We start from the raw sequence: 18976 nt of genomic DNA, 5'->3' as shown, positions 1-18976 counted from the left end.
ACACATGAGAATATACTATATAATTTCATTTATATAAAATTCTGGAAGAGAGAAAGCTAGTCTGATAGTGGATAAAAGCAGATCAGTAGTTGCCTTGAGCTGGGATGGAGAAGGCAGGGACTGACTGAAAGGGCACCAAGGAACATTTTGGGGTAAAGGAAATGTTGTTTCTTGATTGTAGTGGTAGTTACGCAGATGTATACATTTCTCAAAACTCATCGAATTGTACTTTTTAAATGTATGGATTCTATTAGATATAAGTTATGACAATAAAGTTAATTGTAAAAGAGAAGAGGGCTTGGAAATTAATTTTAAAGGGAGGTTCCAATATTGAGTAGCTTTCAGAACAACTCTGCTGATTTTCGTATGATTTATGACCAGAATAAAGGGGTAACTTTGAAGGCAGGGTGGCTCTGGCTTTGTACTAGGTATCTAAAAAAATTTAGTCTTAAATTTTGTAATCTCATCTCAGTTAGCTGTTTCTACCTTTAAAAAAAAAGTGAAGTTGGCAAGGTTAATGCTGTTGTACTTTGCTGGGTTCCGTGAAACTTGCAAATGTATTGTTTTCACTGACAGTATTGTATTGTTGCCTAGCTGTGGATTTTGGAGGAAGAATATGACAAGAATCCTGCATCTTTTATTGATCTAAAGGCCTGTTTACAGACTTCCTGTTTATCTCAAGCCCACATGGATGCTGAGAACAGGAACATAATGTCTCCTCCCTCCACAGCCATTTAACCAAGCACTCTTCATCTGTTTCCCTCCTAAAATTTAAAGAACATCTTTTGTTCCTTCAAGAGTGTTAATTGTAAGCTGTTTAGCCAATGGGTAGTTTGTGGGGCTTATTTAAAAGCTTGGTGAAAGGGAGCTCAGACTCTTCCAGGCTTTCAGTGATGTGGACATACACACTTTATCACTGGAGAACGAGATTTCCCAGGGCTCAGTCGGGGCCCTTTCTAATATTCTTTGGCCTGAAATTTGCAGGCTTTTGCTTATGCACATATATATGGAAGCCTTTACCATCTGCTTACTCTCTCCTTTCTTTTACTTCATGCTTTCTAAAGCCTGATTGGTGCTCTTTTAAAACAGGCTTTCTGATATTATAATAGGACATTAAAATATATATTCCCTTTTGACCCAGTAATTCTACATTTGAGGGTTTTTTTTTCAGTAAATACTTCTATATGGAGAAATAGCATTGTTTATGTTAACCAAAACTGGAAACAACCTTAATATCCAAAATTAGGGGGAGTGATTAAGGTAATCTACCCTACTGCTTTTCAATGGAGTATACTCAACAGCCTTTAAAAATGATGGTTATGAAGAATGTGGGCAACACAGGAAAAGCTAAGGATACAATTTAGTGAAAAAAGCAGAATATTACATGATACGATGAAGAAAAACAGCCAGATACACGCAAGTAAAAGATTTTTAAAAGAACTTCCAAATTGCCAACAGTGGTGTCTTAAGATAGTAAAGTTATGAGTTAACATTTTTTTCGTCTTATTTTCCAAATTTTCTGTGGTATGATTAATTATTAGTTTTATGATGGAAAAATCGTCTTTCCTCCTGGCATCTGAAATACTTGAATATCTTGGCTTTGGGCTTTATGGTTTGTATGTCTTCAAGACTATAGTTTCTCTGTCTTCTCCATATTCTTTGGATAAAAAGATCACAAATGATTCAGTGATGCATTTTAAACCACTTAAACTTCTTGTTCTTCCTTGGTGGGATTTTTGAGGCTATCCAAGAGATTTCTAAGCATGTGAAGAGAGAGAAACCACACTGAGCAGTGTTCATTGATGTGAGAAAGGGGAGAAGGTAAGGGACAAAAGCTACCGTTTATGGAGCACTCACGGTGCACCGGGCCCAGGGTAGTCGCCAGTCCTTTAGCGTGGCATCCAAGCTTCTTCACAGGCTTGCACTGACGCCAGGCAACCCCTCAGCCTCATCCTCGGTTACTGCGGTATTCATACCTCTTTCCCAGCCACAGGGAGAATGATCCCATCCCCCAGTGCCTCATACTCTTTGACACATGCTTCTTTCCATGCTATTCCCTCTGGTTAGGATACCCTTTCTTTTCTGCCTGGCGAAAACCTATTTGTTCTATTGGGTGCGCCTCAAGTGTCACTTCTGTGATGCTCCCACAGTTTGGCACTCCCTCCTCTAAGTCTCTAGAACATTTTTCCCATACCTCTTTATACCACTTGCTGTATCGTAGTGTTTATGTGCATAACTCTTTCCCCTCCTAAGCATTTGGACTCTACGTGGTTGTAAACACAGCACTAGCACAGTGCATGGCTCATAGGAGCCTTCAGTGAATGTTTGTGGAATCAGTGAATGAATGAATGAATGAGCAAAGTGTGCAGTCTAGCTTGAACACTAGACCTTGGGAAACGCGTTAATTTATTTACTCGTTTATTAGTCAACATTTGACTCTCCACTTTGTACCAGTATCTGGAAAAGCAAAGATCTCTGAAGATCAGAGTCCCTTTTTTGAAGAGAGACAGGAGAAATTCAATGTATGTTACAGCTATAATTTACTGGGTATATTGAGTGCCAAGCATTTGACTCTTTGGCCATGATTACTAAATGCCATTGAGATTTTACTTTACAACCTAAAAATGGCTTTCTTCAAATTGCAAGCACTCACCCATTAGTGAAACCATAAAATCAATTTAGTGGATCACAGCAAGCATTTTTTTAAATAGAGTTGAATGCAAAATATCAGAGTGCATCACACATAATATGGGTAAGAGTCAATTCATGAAACTTTTTAATTAAATGTACATAATATACATATACTGGTTTACAAAGTATAATACATTCATTACTCTGCATCACAGTTAAAAAAGGAAAACCATTGATATAGTGTGACCATTTTAATCATTAAAATTCATACCTTTTAATGTATGAACTACCATTCCACTCTATGGATATATACCATAATATATTTGACCAATCCTGTCCTGATAATTTAAAGTTTTGCATTATTTTAAACAGCAGTGTGATGGACATATTTGTGGCTAAATCTCTCTGTCATTTACTTGAGTTCCATGCATTTCCTAGAAGTAGAATTTCTGAATCATGGGTATGTAAAAATTTAAGGCTTTTGATACACACTTTTAAATACCACCACCTCCCCCAAAAGATTTTGCCAGTTTTCACTTTTATCGGTTATGTGAAAGTTAGCACCTACTTTTGAAAATTATTTAAAATTCATATGATATTAATTATTTTCATTGAAATTGTATGCGTGTATAGATATCCCAGTCTGTTTTAGGGCCAGCAAGTCATTTGGACCCTGTACTTCTCCTATGCTATGAAACTGGAAAGGTGGCAGTGGCTTCCTAATTGCATTCCATGCCTTCACTATCTTCTACCGCCAGTCAGTTTTCTAGTGTTTCTAGAATCAAATCTTCCTTGCCCTACCCTTTATATTCTCAGAGCACATGGCACATTCTTCTGTTACAGCACTACTCATGTTAGGGAATTATTTTTGTTTGTGTCCTCTCTTCAAACCCCTCTAGGGTAGGGACTAAAAACTGTTTCTTCTTCACTTTTGTATCTGCCCCAGAGTTCAGTATACAGCATGTACTCAATAAATGTTTACTTAATGAATGACAGTGTCTTGTTTAATTCTGAGCTCAGGATTGGCTCAAATTACATTAAAATTGGGCTAGACCAGATAGCTGACTATCTTTGGGAGTCCAAAGGCAAAACGGCTTCAGAAGGGCCCAGATTCAAATAAGCAAGAATCTGCTTGCTGCCTCTCCCCTGGGGTACTCCTGCTTAGTTTGCTAGTTGGAAAGAGAGCAGTACCTGCTAGGAGATGGCCTTGCCTTTGTTAGGTCATTGGCCAGAGCTTCTCTGTGCCGTATCTTTCCAAAAGCCTAGAACCCTCAGACTCTAGAGATGTTGCTACAGGGCCTCCTTGGAGCTGGAGTACCATCCTACCTTGTGAGTCAACAGTGCATTTGATCCCAGAAACAAAGGATGAGATCTTACAGAGCAGACTTCATGGGCTGTCTAGCCTGAAAAATCTGTCCTTCTGGGAAATGCCTAAACTAATAGTAAACCTTGCAAAAGAACCATTCTTAAAATCCCAATAGTAAGAAAAAATACTGACTAGGGAGATGGGCAGGCTTTAATTATAATCAGTATTTTATGTAAATCTTTATATGTTTAGGCCTTGTAGATTTAGTACTGTACTCTTGTGGATTTGATTCTTCTGCCACTGTAAAGCATGTATTGTTAGTATTCTGTAATAGAGTGTTTGTTCATCCAACAGACGTTTCCTATGGAGAGATGTTGGTCCAAAGGGTACGAACTTTCAGTTATAACATGAATAAGTTCTGAGGATCTAATGTAGAGCATGGTGACTATAGTTAATATTGTATTGCATACTTGAAATTTGCTGAGAGAGTAGATCTTAAGTGTTCTCACCACACACACGAAAAAGGTAACTATGTAAAGTGATGGGTATGTATGTCATTTCGCTTAATTGTGGTAATTATTTCATAATACATACATATATCAAATCATCACATTGTACACTTTGAATATGTACAATTTTATTTGTCAATTATACCTCAATAAAGCCAAAAAAACAAAACAAACAAAAACGCAGGCATTCTCTGAGCACCTACTATGTGCCAGACTTTATCTTGGATATAATGGATGCAGAGATGGTTAAGACATGGACCTTATTCTCAGTGAGGTCACAGGCTGATTTGTAGAAGAGCTAATAGAAGGCTGGGCTGCCAGTCTTGCCCCCCTTCTCCAATCCCAGATCATTCTCTGTTGCTGTAAATGAAGGCATGTTCCAGAACGTAAACACCACTCTCCAACTTAAAACCCTTTAATGGCTCCTCATTTTCCTCTGGGTAAAATTCAAGCTCCATAATATGGCCCTTTATAATCCAGTCCCTACCTACGTCTCCTGGCACCTCTCTTGCCGCTCTCCTACCCACTCACACTTCATACCAGCACCTTTGTTTCCATCTACAGGAGCCCCCAGACACCAGTGGTTTATTGTCCCAAATGGGGAGATCTATAGCCAGTTCAGGAATGGAGACTATTTATCTAGCCAAAGTTTTCTGGATGTGTGCTCAGTGTCTTGGGCCGTAGGAATATGGAGACATGTAAGAAATAGTCACTGTTCCTGGAAAAGGAGAGAGGAGCATAGGGGAGGCAGGAATGGAATGCATGGAGGCTGGAGGTGTGAATTGAAAGGGTAATGTGTTTGGGCAAGGATTAATAGTTGAGGCCAGCTAGACCGTAGTGGGTGTGGTTGGGAAGGACAAAAGATAAGACCAAAGAAGTGTATGGGAGGGACCAGATGGGGAATGGCCTTCTGACATAAAATCAAGTTTGGACTTCATATTTTGGGCAGGGGGGAAATCAGCGAAGATAAGCCAGGGACTGATGTGAAAAGGTCTACGTTACACTGAGGCCCAGACAAAGGGCAGAGTGTTGGATCCAACCTCTTGTTGCTTCTCTGGTTCCTAGAATCTGGCCAAAGCTTCCCCCCACCCCAAATCTACCAATATTGGACCTGAGGTCAGGGGCCAGTTTGCTAAAGAGAATTCTTGTCAGTGTCACCTATTACCAGTATCCAGTCATTCGTCCCTCATATTTTTACGGGATTGTCTGTAGGTCTCTTTTCTGTGTTGAACCACTTCATGACAGTGTGCACTCCACGACTTGTAAATTTCATGCAGAAAGGAAAGGAGCATCGGGATCCAGTGGGCCTTGCCTTGAGTGTGTGTGTGTATGATTTGTCAACTATTGAGTATTTTATGGGAGTTTATGGGACTTCATTAAAGATGCTGGAGCAGGAGCACTGTGGGACATCAGAAGAGACCTCAGCAATAAACCGCAACTCCAAGCTTTGGAATGCAGTAAATGTTTAAGAGACTTCCTTCCTTTCATTACTGAATTTTACTTTACTTTTATACCAGTAAAGAGTTGTGTTTTATTGGTTGAAATTTCTTGATTCCGTTTTCCCTAGGTCTGTTTAAAAGCTACATTTTATCTTTGAGGATGTTTGGCTCGTGGTAGAGGAAGTGCTGCCAGCGAATTCAATTAACTGGCAGAGCTCACAGATATTGTACACGGATTTCTTTTTTTCTTCTTTTTCACAACTGCTACATAAACACAGCTGGGTTTAATATTTGTCGTAACAAAGATTTAACTTGAATCATTTTACTCCGGGTAATTAATGCTTGGAATCTCAGCTACTTTTTTCTTCGTTTGTAATCCTCTGCATTTCTTTACTGTGGCTATCTAGATAATGAAGTGTGTTCCTCCAGGTCTTTGCCCTGCCTTAAAACTGCTTAATATTTGGCCGTTCCCACTAGAGAGCAGATGCTTTTCTTTGCAAGAATTGAATTTCTGTCAGCTCTTTTATGCATCATGTGTTTGGAACTGTAAGTGGATCAAGTTGTTCATCACAGCAGGGACACTGTGAAACACATCTATTATACACACTTCCCACCCCCCGTTCCTGTTTTTTTTCCTCCTCTGAGGAGGTGGAGATGCCCAGATCCCCTTGGGAGATATCTCACTCTGTGTAGATGTTTCCATGTGATTCACCGTGGATCCGGCCTGGCCACATCCCTAAGCATGGAAATCTATATCCATTCAGCCCAGGGTTGTTGCTGAGACAAATCCTGCTTTTATCTTTGTAAACACCAAGCACTTCATTAACTCCCAGATACACACCGAGTTTGGGTCACTAAGTAAACCCACTAGGCTTAGCATAATGAGTGACATTTCAGTAATTGACGCACTAGAAAATGTTACTTGTGGGCCCATTATTCTTTTTTATGTTAAAATAATGGCTTGGGTAGTTTTGGCTTTGGAGTCAGGCTAGTGTGGAAGAATAGTCACTATCTATTAGGCTCCTACTGTGTGCCAGGCACTGTGCTAGAGGCTTTGAAAATCTTGACATCTAATCTACATAGCAATCCAGAAAAAGAGGTGGTACTTTACCCCTTTATTATAGATGGAGAGAAGAAGTTAAGTAACTTGCCTAAAGGCATCCAGCTAATAGCCAGCAGCTGAGTCAGGATTTGAACTCAGGTCTGTCTGAACCCAGAGTAAATCAACATACTGTTGGGCATTGTACCCTCCTCATGCTCATGGTTTGCTAGACATACATTCGTTGGTTGATCAGTCAATGCGTTGGTTTATTACACGTGTTGATTACATGCTGCCATTGCTCCATTTGAGTTGTCCCATTCCATGTCAGGTCTCAGGCCAGTTGGCTTTTTATCCATCTAAATCTGAACTCCTGAGGTGAATTGGGGTCATTTATTTAGTTTTGCTTTTTCTATCAGAGCTCAATGCAAATACACTCCCACTTCCCCAAGCAACCTGCCATTTTCTTTAAGTTTTCATTTTGCGAATTTCAATCCCTAGATTTAGCTTTGAACTGATGGCTAAAAATTCCAATTCTAAGTAGTTTAGTTTGTCACCATGGCTTGAAAAGCAGGACTCTTGATGATGTTCCTGCTGTAATGTGCTCATCTTTTGGGCCTCAAATAGTGGTGCTGAGGGCAAAAGTGCATTTTGGTGCATTTTTAATAGATATCATTCAATTTGCGGGAGTCAATGTGGGACAGTCGTATGTCTGACTGAAATAACCACAGATCTGTAGAATTAATTATAGTTAGATGGAAAGGTCTATCTAACTGCTCTTGAAGAAAATCATTAGTCTCTTGATAAACATTTTAATTATGATTAACTTTAGGCCTCCTCCAAATACTTTTCGTTAGAGCCAGGCATTAGTGTCCTGGTTCGTTAGAAATAGAGCAACTCCTTTATATTTTTATTTGCAGTCCATTTTGTTGTTGAAAGATGTTGACTTTTTTTAAAAAAATTGGTGGAGGATATGTTGTAAAGAACATGTATAACTTTCCTTTTGCAAGTGCATATCTGTTTTTTCAAAGGTAACTTACATTTTTATTTTGCACATTGTGTTTGCAAGAGAATGGTTCTTGGTTTATTCATGTTGACAACTGAAAAGCCTTAGACCTAATTAAAAGAATTTCCACGAGCACCTTTACTGAACCATTTCATTACGCGGCACTGCACAGATTGCATTGTGAAACATGGTGATAGTTTAAATCTGACCTTTAAACCTAAACTGCTAGAAGTATGGGGGAGAAAACCCTTCTTTGAAAATACCCCCGGATACATACATATGTAGGCATACATGCATGCACATATTTGGTTAGAAATAATCTTTTTGTTGAGTGACTACCTAATGATATAAATACACATTTACTTTGAGCTCAGATCTTGTAGCCTCCTTTAGCTTGGGCAGGATTTTCAGCTGCATTAATTGTGTGTGTGTGTGTGTGTGTGTGTGTGTTGTGTATATGTGGGGGGGGGGGGTGTCTGTGTGTGTGGTGTTAAAGCTAAATTGTTTTATAGAGAAAACAAAGACAATTTCACTTCCTCTGGGCAAAAAAAAGTGTTTGGAGGAAGATGAGTTTTACAAATAGAGAGAAAAATGCCCAAATCTTTGCTACTGTGTGTTTCGGTTTAAAATGCAGAGGTGCTCGGGTTGAACGCGTGGGAGGGGCGGGGGTGCGCCGATTCGTGCGAGACTCTTGCTGAGCTTTATTTGGCAGATAGGGGAAATGGGCCTTCATTTTTATCTTTAAATTGTCCTTTTTTACTTCAAGAATGTCATCCTATGGACTTGATAGTTTGTTGTTACGATGCTCAACAAAGCCGTTACAGTTTATAGTGAAGTAGCCATTCACATAATGAAAATTGATCCTTCTGTCTGACAAAAACCTGCTTAGAATTGTAATGCTTGCCTCTAACTTTCTGACTTCTACTCAGCCCATGAGATGTCAGGAGAAATGGACGGAGCAGAGACCTGGGCCCCAAGGGTCGTAGCCAGCTCCAGCTTGGAGCTCCACATAACTAGCACAGTCCCCACTCCCCCATGGAGAACCAGGATCTCTGAGGGGAAAATGGGATGCAGAAGAATCAATTAAAGCCAACTGAGGTCAGGGTACAACTGTGTTCTCAAGAAAGAAACAGAAAAGCAAGGAATGAGAGGAAGCGATAGTGGAGATATTAAGCTGGGGAAAAAATAAACCAGCACCATGGACAAATCTAATTTGCTGGTCTAAGAAATCCTGGCAACAGTGAGAATTAATGGAATAGCCCAGACCTTGGAATAAGACAGACTTGGGCTTGACTTTGGCCTCTGCCCCTTGCTGTACTAGCCATGTGACATGGGGCTGAGGCTCACTTTCCTCATCTGTATAGTGGGGTAACCACACCTGCCTAGCCCAGTTGTTTTGAAATTTTAATATGGTGCTGAGTATGAAAACACCTGCCATGGCATTTTGTACCTAGTAGGGTGCTTGAGAAATACTAGTTCCTGTTCCCTTCTCTTGATGAATTCCTGGTTTTCCCAGAAACTATTACTGGGAAAGAGAGTGGGGTGGGATTGCCTTTACTTATCAAGACTTTTTGCTTCAAATCTGAGGCAAGAACTAAGGCATAGGTAGATGCGCCGTCCATTTTTCATTGCCAGTGTGAAGGTAGCAGAGGGAGCCGATGTGTATGTGCCTCTGACGATGGGAAAACAAGGCAGTAGCCCCATCTGCCCTCTCCAGACCCAGACATTTCCCAGAGAATCTTATAACAAAGCCTTGAGTTTACTCAGGAAAGGAAGAATCAATTTGCCTTACTCCTTAAGGGCCATTTTTTAAAGGGGGTAGGAAAGTGTGATTCTATTGCCCCAGCTGCTGCTGGGTATCTGATTTGTAACAACAACAACAAAAAATCTTCTAACTCCAATTCTGCCACTGAGCAGTTAATGCAACTCCTGGGGGGCGGGGAGAAGTGGGGCCCCTGCACAGACTGACTTGAGTCAGACTTTTAGAAGAACTGTGTCTCTACTTGAGGTGTTGTGCTAGCACTGACTGTGGTCCCTGCCTTCCTAGACCATTCATTCTAATCCAGACAGTTACTGGATTGTTGCAGTAGATGTTTCTACACATTGTTGCAGAGATGTTTCAAAGCCTAGAAAATGTTTTCACTTGAAAGACTTTATGTGAAAGTATTAACCATCTTCTCCTTTACTATGAACGTTTTCTACCAGGGGCTCTGGAGTCAGACTATTAAGAAAAAGATTCATTCCACAGCACCTCCTATGGGGTCAGCTCTCATTGTCCCAGGCCCCCTGCTCCAAGAAAGGCAGTAATAATACACAATGAGGCCACAATGAGCCGGGAAACAGAACGTGGCCACGCATCACACACGTTGCCGTGTGTCTCTAAAAGAGAGGTAGAGTGAGCGTATAAACGGGGGAATCTAGGTTTAGTCTGAAGGGGTCAGACTGAGGAAGTGATATTTGAGCTGAGTTTGGAAGGATGAGTAGTAATTGATCTAGGGCGCTGTGTCGTCCAGTGTGGTAGCCACTATCTACATGTGGCTATTTAAATTGATTAAAATGAAATAAAATAAAAAATTCAGTTCCTCAGTCACAGTAGCCATATTTCAAGTGCTCAATTGCAGCCACCACATTGGACAATACAGATGATAGATGATTTGTGGAGAGTCCTATTGGACAGTGCTGAATTCTAGGCAAGAGGGTGATGGTGGTGAGAGGGCTCCAGACAGAGAAATTAGCCCATCAGAGGTCTTGGGGTGTGAGGGAGACCAGTGCGACTGGAGCCCTGAGGGTGTGGCTGACGCCATGGAGGGGATGAAGGAGCCTCCCCTGTGAAAGAGGCTGTGGCCACATCTCTCAGGGCCTTGCAGGTCGGGATAGGACTTTAGTCTTTATCCTCACAGCAATGGGGAGGCTGCTGAAAGATCGCAAGGTGCCAGCACTGATGGAAAGAGGTGGATAGGAATGTCTTAGAGGTGGATAGGTGAACATTATGCCATACTTATTCTCCCCTCCCCCTGCAAGTTGCAACCAAGTGATAAAGAAATAAACCTGTACTTGTTGAGTGCTGATGTGAATTGCAAGGGTTATTTTCATTCTAGTGGGGAGGAAGATATGTAAACTGCTGATTATATAAAAGACTAAATAATAGCTTGATGATGTATAAAATACAAGAGCCCCTTTTGAAGTAGTAGTAAGCTCACTTGTGGCTGGGCTGGGGGAGCTTGACTGCAAGCCCTCGAGAGCTAGGCCTTGCTCATATGCAGCTCTGGTCCCAGCGCATCTCCAGCATGGGGCCTGCGAAGATCAGGCATCAAGCAAAGGAACAAGCTACTGTGCCCTGAGAAAGCTGTCTGTTCTGACACAGGCATCACGGCAAGGCAGAGGCGTTTTATTCTCTCTCTCTTTTTTTTTTTTTTTTGTGAGGAAGATCAGCCCTGAGCTAACATCCATGCCAATCCTCCTCTTTTTTTGCTGAGGAAGACCAGCCCTGAGCTAACAACTATTGCCAATCCTCCTCCTTTTTTTTTTTTTACCTTTTTCTCCCCAAAGCCCCAGTAGATAGTTGTATGTCATGGTTGCACATCCTTCTAGTTGCTGTATGTGGGACGATGCCTCAGCATGGCCGGACAAGTGGTGCATCCGTGCGCGCCCAGGATCCGAACCCGGGCCACCAGTAGGGGAGCGCGCACACTTAACCGCTAAGCCATGGGGCTGGCCCTGAGGCGTTCTATTCTAATGGAAGAGTTTTGTTAGCGAGTGGGATAAAGTGTATCCCAGGCTTGGGGATGGTTTTGCAGCCTGTGAAATTGAGTAGAAGACAGTGTTGAAAATGGAGCTTGAGCCAAGCCCACGAAAGGCCTTGAACATTGTGCTGAGGAATTTGGACATTATTATGTTAGCACTATGGAGCTGCTGAAATTTTAGAGGAAAAGAGTGATATGATTCAACTCCTTGTTTTAGAAAGATTATTCAATGCAAAGGATGGATTAGACCTGGAGGAAAATAGAGTAAGGCCCACCAGTTGAAAGACTGTTGCAGTGGTCCAGGTAAAGGATGAAACCTGAACTAATAACAAAACAAAAAGCCAGGCAGTCCACTGCATCCATTATCCCTTTTACGTCCATTATATTTTGTGTGTGAGAGGAAGACTGGCCCTGGGCTAACATCCATGCCAATCCTCCTCTTTTTGCTGAGGAAGACTGGCCCTGGGCTAACATCCGTGCCCATCTTCCTCTACTTTATATGGGATGCCACCACAGCATGGCTTGACGAGCAGTGCGTCAGTCCGCGCCCGGGATCTGAACCTGCGAACCCCAGGCCACCGAAGCGAAATGCACAAACTTAACCACTGTGCCACCAGGCCGGCCCCTACATCCATTATATTTTAATCCTCACTATGTATCCATGTTACAGATACCTCACTTTACAGCAAAGGAAACTGAAGCTCAGAAAAGTTAAGACAGTAGAGAAGCCAGGTTTCCACTCTTAGGCTTAGGCTTATGTGACTCAGGCTCTACACTTCACTGCCTGAGAAGTGGTGGGGGTAGAGGAGCAGTTGAAGCGAAGAGACCCGAGAGGTAGAGCCTGCAGTGACCAGGTAAAACAGGAACCGGGGGTGGGGTGGGGGTGGGGAGTACTGCGTTTGTTATTGGACATGTGTTTGCGGTGTGGTGTAAGCCTGGTCTAGTTGTCCACTTTAACTCACTCAGCGTCCAGAGGTTCATTTTCCTTGCAATTTTGGTTGCATCTTAGTGATGACCTTCTGCAGAAGAGGAATGGATGAGTATCAATTTCTCCCCCAATCCTTCCCCACCAAGACCAGTTTCTTCAAATGCTCAATCACTGGAGAATGGGATCCTGGACTTTCTTCCAAGCAGAGAGACTCAGCCACTGGAAATGCCTTTCAAGATGTAGAAACACTCACTTGTCTGTCCTTTCATTCAGCAGAGAGTGCTGAATGACTACACTGGGCCACGCACTGCTGGACCTTCTGGGAAGTCACAGTCCAGCAGGAAAGATGGTAAACACTGCAACTCGCTGAAGAATCACCTGTGCAGTCCAAGGGGGCCCAGACAGGGCATCATTAACCCTATCTTAGGGGTCAGGGAAGGCTTCACACGTGAGGGGACATCCGGATTCTCTCTTTCCCTTAACCCAAGGCAATGTTTAATTTGACTATTAAAAAAAATACCTCATTTAAATTCTTTACTGTGAAAGTAACATGCTTTTTTATAAAAGATAATCAAAACAATCAAAGTACATAAAATAAAAAGTGAAAGCATCCCTGCGTGGTTAAAGCTTGATACGTGGCATTTTAGATGTTTTTGTATGTCTTTGTATGTATATAATTTTTAAAATGATTCATGCTGTACATGTTGCTCTACAACTTGAGTGTTTTGCCCCCGTTGGGCAATATTTTGTGGACATCTTTTAATGTCAGTTCATAGAGTACTGCCATATTCTTTTTAGCAGCTATGCAATAATTCATTATAAGGATGTACTGTAGTATAATTTACTTAATAGGCCTCCATTTATGAGCACTTGGATGGTCTTTCAAAGGGTGAGTAGATGTTCACAAGCAGGAGAGGAAGGGACAGCTCTGTCTGAGTTGTCAGCATGTGTATGGGCTGGGCAGTAGTATATGCTTCTAGATAGCAATTCAGTATCAGTCGGGTATGACACATTAAGTGGGGCCAAGGAAAGCGAGACCAATTGAGGAAAGCCTCATAGATTGTTCTGAGGAGTTGGGATTTTTTTTTTCTGCAGGTGGTGATGGCCAAGGGTGGGGCATTAAAGGATTTTGATGGAGAGAGGTGCATCTAGGAATCGATGCCATCAAGCTGGGCCAGAGAGGCTGGATGGAGCTGAAGAGTGCAGGGCCAAGGTCATGGACACTGAGAGGAGAGGGCAGATCCAGAACATATTGGGGTGGTGTTGACAAGACATGGAGAATGGCTGTGGGAAGGGAGGAAGACGTATGGGATCTGACATCCGAATCTGGCCCAGCAGGCTGGTTGGCTGATGCTGCAGTAACCAAGATGGGGCAGAGCAGAAGGAGGGGAGCTCTAGAGAGAAGCTGATGAATTCAGTTTTAGACTCTCTTCCCTTTGTTTTCTGTCTGCCTCCTGTGATAGCTGTTTAAAAAAGGAAGCTCTCTTCATCGACATTTCCGTCACTCCCAAATTATGCCTGATGAACCCCGATGTTAATGATCTGACCAGCATCCCCGGGAGTACTAAGGGCAAGTTCAGTTTTAGATGTATGACTGTGGGTTATTCAGCCTTAGATTTTCTTCTCTCACTTTTATTTAAAGGACAAATGCTATCACCAGCTACCAGATGTGCACATACTTGAAGTTTCAAAGTTTGAAGTGCTGACAAAAGCTTCTCCGTGTTGCAGGGTGAGGAGAGGTCTTCAGAAGTCTTGGCCTAAGTGATCACAGGGGCACCAAGAGCCCAGGACCACTTGGCTGGTTTCAGACCAGCTGGGGCGGGCAGGAAGGCACACACTCGTATTTGCTCAGTTACAATCAGCAACTACCTCTTTGTGTAAAATGGTAATGAGGCCATTAGCAAAGGCTCACCTGAAGTGCAGCGTAGTGAATCCAAGGTAATTAAACACCTCCCGAATGAAAGGGAAAGGCCAGGGCAGGTTAAGTGAGGAATAATCTGCCGCACAGGTGGCCCAAGGCGTTTGTGGAGCCAGAAGAACGACAGTGGCTTGCACCATTTCAAATGATAGAGGTGTCATCCTAGTCCCTCTGAGGGGCAGGATTTTTATTATTTGGGTGGTGGGGAGTGGGCAATATTTTTAACATTTTAATAAAGCATGTTTCTTTTTCATATTGCTGTTTCAAGCTGAAAGTCCATGGCAGAGTCTGTCCCGGTGCCAAGTGGGCACTGCTCCTTGTGAGCTCCCACCATTGTGGTGCTGTGGCTCATGCATCCCAGAAGAGAGAGGTCACAATAACCAGATATTGACACCCAGGTGTTGACAGACTCCAAACTGCTTCTGGAGGAAAATTGTTTTCTTTTTCCCACCTCTGAGCAGAGATGGGGTGGCCACCCCCTCAAGGCCTGTTCTCATCACTTCTGACTCTTCAGAGAGGACGTCAGCCCCACCTTCACTCAGTTCACGCCCCTTCAGCAACAGCACAGGATTTTTCCCGTCTGCTCAGTAAACACTTATTTACGGCTTACTGTTTGCTCCATGAGTTCACGTGTCCCTTCAGCTTATCTTTGTCCTATAAGATCTTGCAACAGAGGATTTTTGCCATTCAGTTTCTTGCCTCAAAATCTCTGCAGTCTCCACACAAAAGTTTGTACATGAATGTTCATAGAAGCTTTATTCATAATAGCCATAAAGTGGAAACACTCAGATGCCCATCAACTGATGAGTAGATAAAATATGATATATCCATACAATGGAATATTATTCAGTCATGAAAAAGAAAAGAGTGTACTGATAAGTGCTTCAACGTGGATGAATCTTGTTCATAACGAACATTATGCTAAGTGAAAGAAGCCAGTGACAAAAGACCACATATTGTATGATTCCATTTATATGAAATGTCCGGATCAGACAAATCCATAGAGACAGAAACTGGATTAATGGTTACTTGGACTGGGGTGAGGGAGGAGGGGAGGAGAATTGGTGGGGAATGAGAACTGACTGCCAGTAAGATGAGGTTTCTTTTTAGGGTGATGAAAATGTTCTGGAATTAGATAATAGTGACAGTTGTACAACCCTGTCACATACTAAAAACCACTGAACTATACCCTTTAATTGATTGAGTTTTGTAATTATGTAAAATGTATTTTAGTAAGCTATAAAAAAGTCCCATATCAGAAGCTTAGTAATAAAAAATAATGCCATGGAGCATTTCTGAAGTGTATGTAGTCCATCCCAGATCAGTGAATCTTGATCTATTTTAGGTGCACAGGCACCTTTAAGAATCTGGGGAAAGCTGTGGAGCCTGTGCCCAGAAAAGTGGTCATCACTCATTCATATTAAAAATTTGTAGGTGATTTGTGGGCCACTTGAATCTAATTTTCTATTTTATCCTTAAATTTTATCCTTAAATAATGTCAGGCCATTAGATAGTCCTGTATATAAGCCCCTTACAGATTCCAGAAAAGTGCCCTTGATGTGTCACCTGCATGCTTGAAAACAGTCATTAGCTTTACATTTCTCTCAAGATGAAGGAAAAAATTCCTTAATGTACTCACATCTCTTCTGATCCCTGCCTTTCTCTCTAGCTTCATTTTAAGCCATATTGCCCTCATTCTCTCCACTTGAAGCCACAGTTATTTCTGTTCTCTGAACTCCTTCTCACCACAGGGTCTTTGCAAATGCTGTTCCCTGTGCTTGGTACACTGTTCCCTCCCCTCCTTGCCGAGTTGACTACTACAACTCATCCTTCAGGTCTCAGTCCAAGCCTATTTCCCTCCAGGAAGGCTTCCTTGACCTCCTTGGAGAGCTTGATTACAGGCTCCTCACGGTAGCAGCGTCACAGTATGGGTATTTTCCTCACTAGAATGTAAGCCTAATGAGAGCAGGGCTCATGTCTGGTTTTGCTCACACTGTATCCTCAACACCTAACATATTCCCTGGCACTCAGGAAATAATATTTGTTGAATAAATGAATGATTTGAGACCAGCACACTGCACAATTTCAGGGGCACCTTTCACATGGAACACAGCATGAAGGAAATGCCCAGAAGTTGTGCAATATGGCATCCTGAGATGAATGAAGGGCATATTAGAAACAGACTAGGAAGCTTGATATTGCCTCTGATGCTGAAGGCAGCAGCCATCGTATCATAGTCATTCCTACATTGAGGACTCATAGGAAAAATCTCATTTAGTTCTCACTTTAAGGAAAATCTGTTTTCATTTGTGCAGCTGGTTTGTTTGTAATGCACAGACTCAAGGAATCTCATAATTTCTCATTTCCCTTTTTGCTTTGACCACTAGAAGGCTCATAAGTCAAATTTACAGTCCATTTCTTGCCACTGTGTAAGACCTTATGGCTTACCTTTATTTATTTATTTTTTTTGTGAGGAAGATCAGCCCTGAGCTAACATCCATGCTAATCCTCCTCTTTCTGCTGAGGAAGACTGACTCTGAGCTAACATCTATTGCCAATCCTCCTCCTTTTTTTCCCCCCAAAGCCCCAATAGATAGTTGTATGTCATAGTTGCACATCCTGCTAGTTGCTGTATGTGGGAAGTGGCCTCAGCATGGCGGGAGAAGCGGTGCGTCAGTGCGCACCCGGGATCCAAACCTGGGCCGCCAGTAGCAGAGCGCGCGCACTTAACTGCTAAGCCACGGGGCCGGCCCCTGGCTTACCTTTATATACTAAATCTATTCCTGACTGCTTCTTTGTCCATTGCCATGGCTTTCTTGTCTATTTTGTCTTAACCTGTTGAGTGTATATCTATGAGCTGCCACTATTCTAGAGTATGAGATGTGAAGTATATAACAATATATATTATATGTTATAAATAAGCCATTTTTAACATTTGTAAGTAATTTGAAGAGGGAATGGAATTGGAACTGAAAATCTTTGTGTAGTCTCGGCTCAGATTACAAGACTTCGATTCATATTCCAACTTGGCCACTTCTTAGGTTTGTTTCCAGGCGTGTAATCTAACCTCTCAGAGACTGTTTCACCCTTGTAATCCCTTCCTCACGGGATTATCGAAAGAATTAAATTAGAAAATTTATGTGAAAGCACTCACCTGGCACATTGTAACTGCCTAGAAAGTGGTTTTGGTGTTGTTTTTATTAGATATGCTCTAATAGGAACAACATTTATTTAAATTTCAAAAACCTGCCCTAATACTGGCTGCATGTTTGTTCTCCCAGCAGCTAAGGTATCAAATCATTCCACCTCCCAGGGGTTTCTAGAGCTCTGTATGTATCGAGCTTGCCAGCCGTCCTCCTCCGACCCTGCCCTCAGCCTGTGTCTCCTTTCTCTCCGTCACCAGATCTCTTCACTGAAGAACAGACTGAAGAAGGTGTCCACGACTACCGGTGATGGTGTGGCCAGAGCCTTCCTCAAGGCCCAGGCCGCTTTCTTTGGCAGCTACCGAAATGCTCTGAAAATTGAGCCGGTGAGTAGCTTCTTGGCATGTTACGAATCCGTGTTTGGTCAAGACTAAGAAATGTACCTCAGGAGCCACAACAAACCCACGATTCATCTTGTTGTTGGATTCACCTAGAGGAGGTTGTGGGGGGCGGGGGGGGGGCCCTTGCCTTACCTCTCAGCACAAGGAAGCTGTGCTGCCGTGCGTGAAGCACTCACTGCTCCTGTGAATGTTAAGACCCAGCCCCTCTCTGGACAGTAACACTGACTGTGTACTAATACAGTGCCTGGCCCTTCACACACACCTGCTCTCACTGAGGAGTCGCAGTAAGCCTGTGAGGTAGTGATGATCATCTCCACTTTACAAATGGGGAAACTGAGGCTCAGAGAGGAGACATGACTTGCTAAGCAGTGGAGGAGCTAGATGGTCCCAAAGCCTAGGATTTCCCACCATGCCTCACTGTCCTTTTCCCATAAAGAGACCTCTTCCCCACACTTGAGAAAGCAAAGCACCCTGGGGATTCGCTTCTTAGAGGCTCCCAGAGTGGTCTTGGTGTAAATGACTACAGAGTACACCGAGAACGGGGAAATAACGTTGTCCGCCTCCATGGCCCTTCAGCCTTTCTGAGCCTCAGTTGCCCCATGTGTGTCCCCTGCTCGCCCGTTGAGGTGATTAGTTGTTGTGAGGATATGAAGACATCAGGTCTGTCCTAAAACCAAGAAGGTTTTCAATGCGATGCTTTCATCTGATGCCTTTCTACTCAGCCTACTCTTCGCCTCTCAGCTAGAAGAGTGGAGAAACTGGCCTGGGGACCTGGGCCTCTCTGTACAGGAGAGAACGTTGGAGGGGAACCTTGCTGACAGCCCTTTTCTCTCAGGAGCACAGAACTCCCTGGATCCTGAGCAGGCTGGCGATGGCAGCCACACCCAGCCTAGTCAGAGTAGAGAGCCAGGGA

The 18976-nt window shown here is 42.7% G+C and overlaps 1 protein-coding gene across 4 annotated transcripts in view; it reads left to right on the top strand.

Moving 5' to 3' along the window:
- DENND1A (DENN domain containing 1A) overlaps positions 1-18976 on the top strand; it is a 502861-nt gene that overhangs the window by 323211 nt on the left and 160674 nt on the right. For all 4 annotated transcript variants that reach the window (XM_058524001.1, XM_058524002.1, XM_058524003.1 and 1 more), the window contains one exon: positions 17923-18048. In XM_058524001.1, coding sequence (XP_058379984.1) covers positions 17923-18048 — 126 coding nt within the window. The remainder of the gene's footprint in view (positions 1-17922; positions 18049-18976) is intronic.

The sequence above is a fragment of the Diceros bicornis genome, chromosome 28, assembly GCF_020826845.1.
Source record: "Diceros bicornis minor isolate mBicDic1 chromosome 28, mDicBic1.mat.cur, whole genome shotgun sequence".
Classification (NCBI taxonomy): domain Eukaryota; kingdom Metazoa; phylum Chordata; class Mammalia; order Perissodactyla; family Rhinocerotidae; genus Diceros; species Diceros bicornis.
The sequence above is the reverse complement of the archived record's forward strand: the minus strand, read 5'-3'. Positions and strand labels throughout refer to the sequence as shown.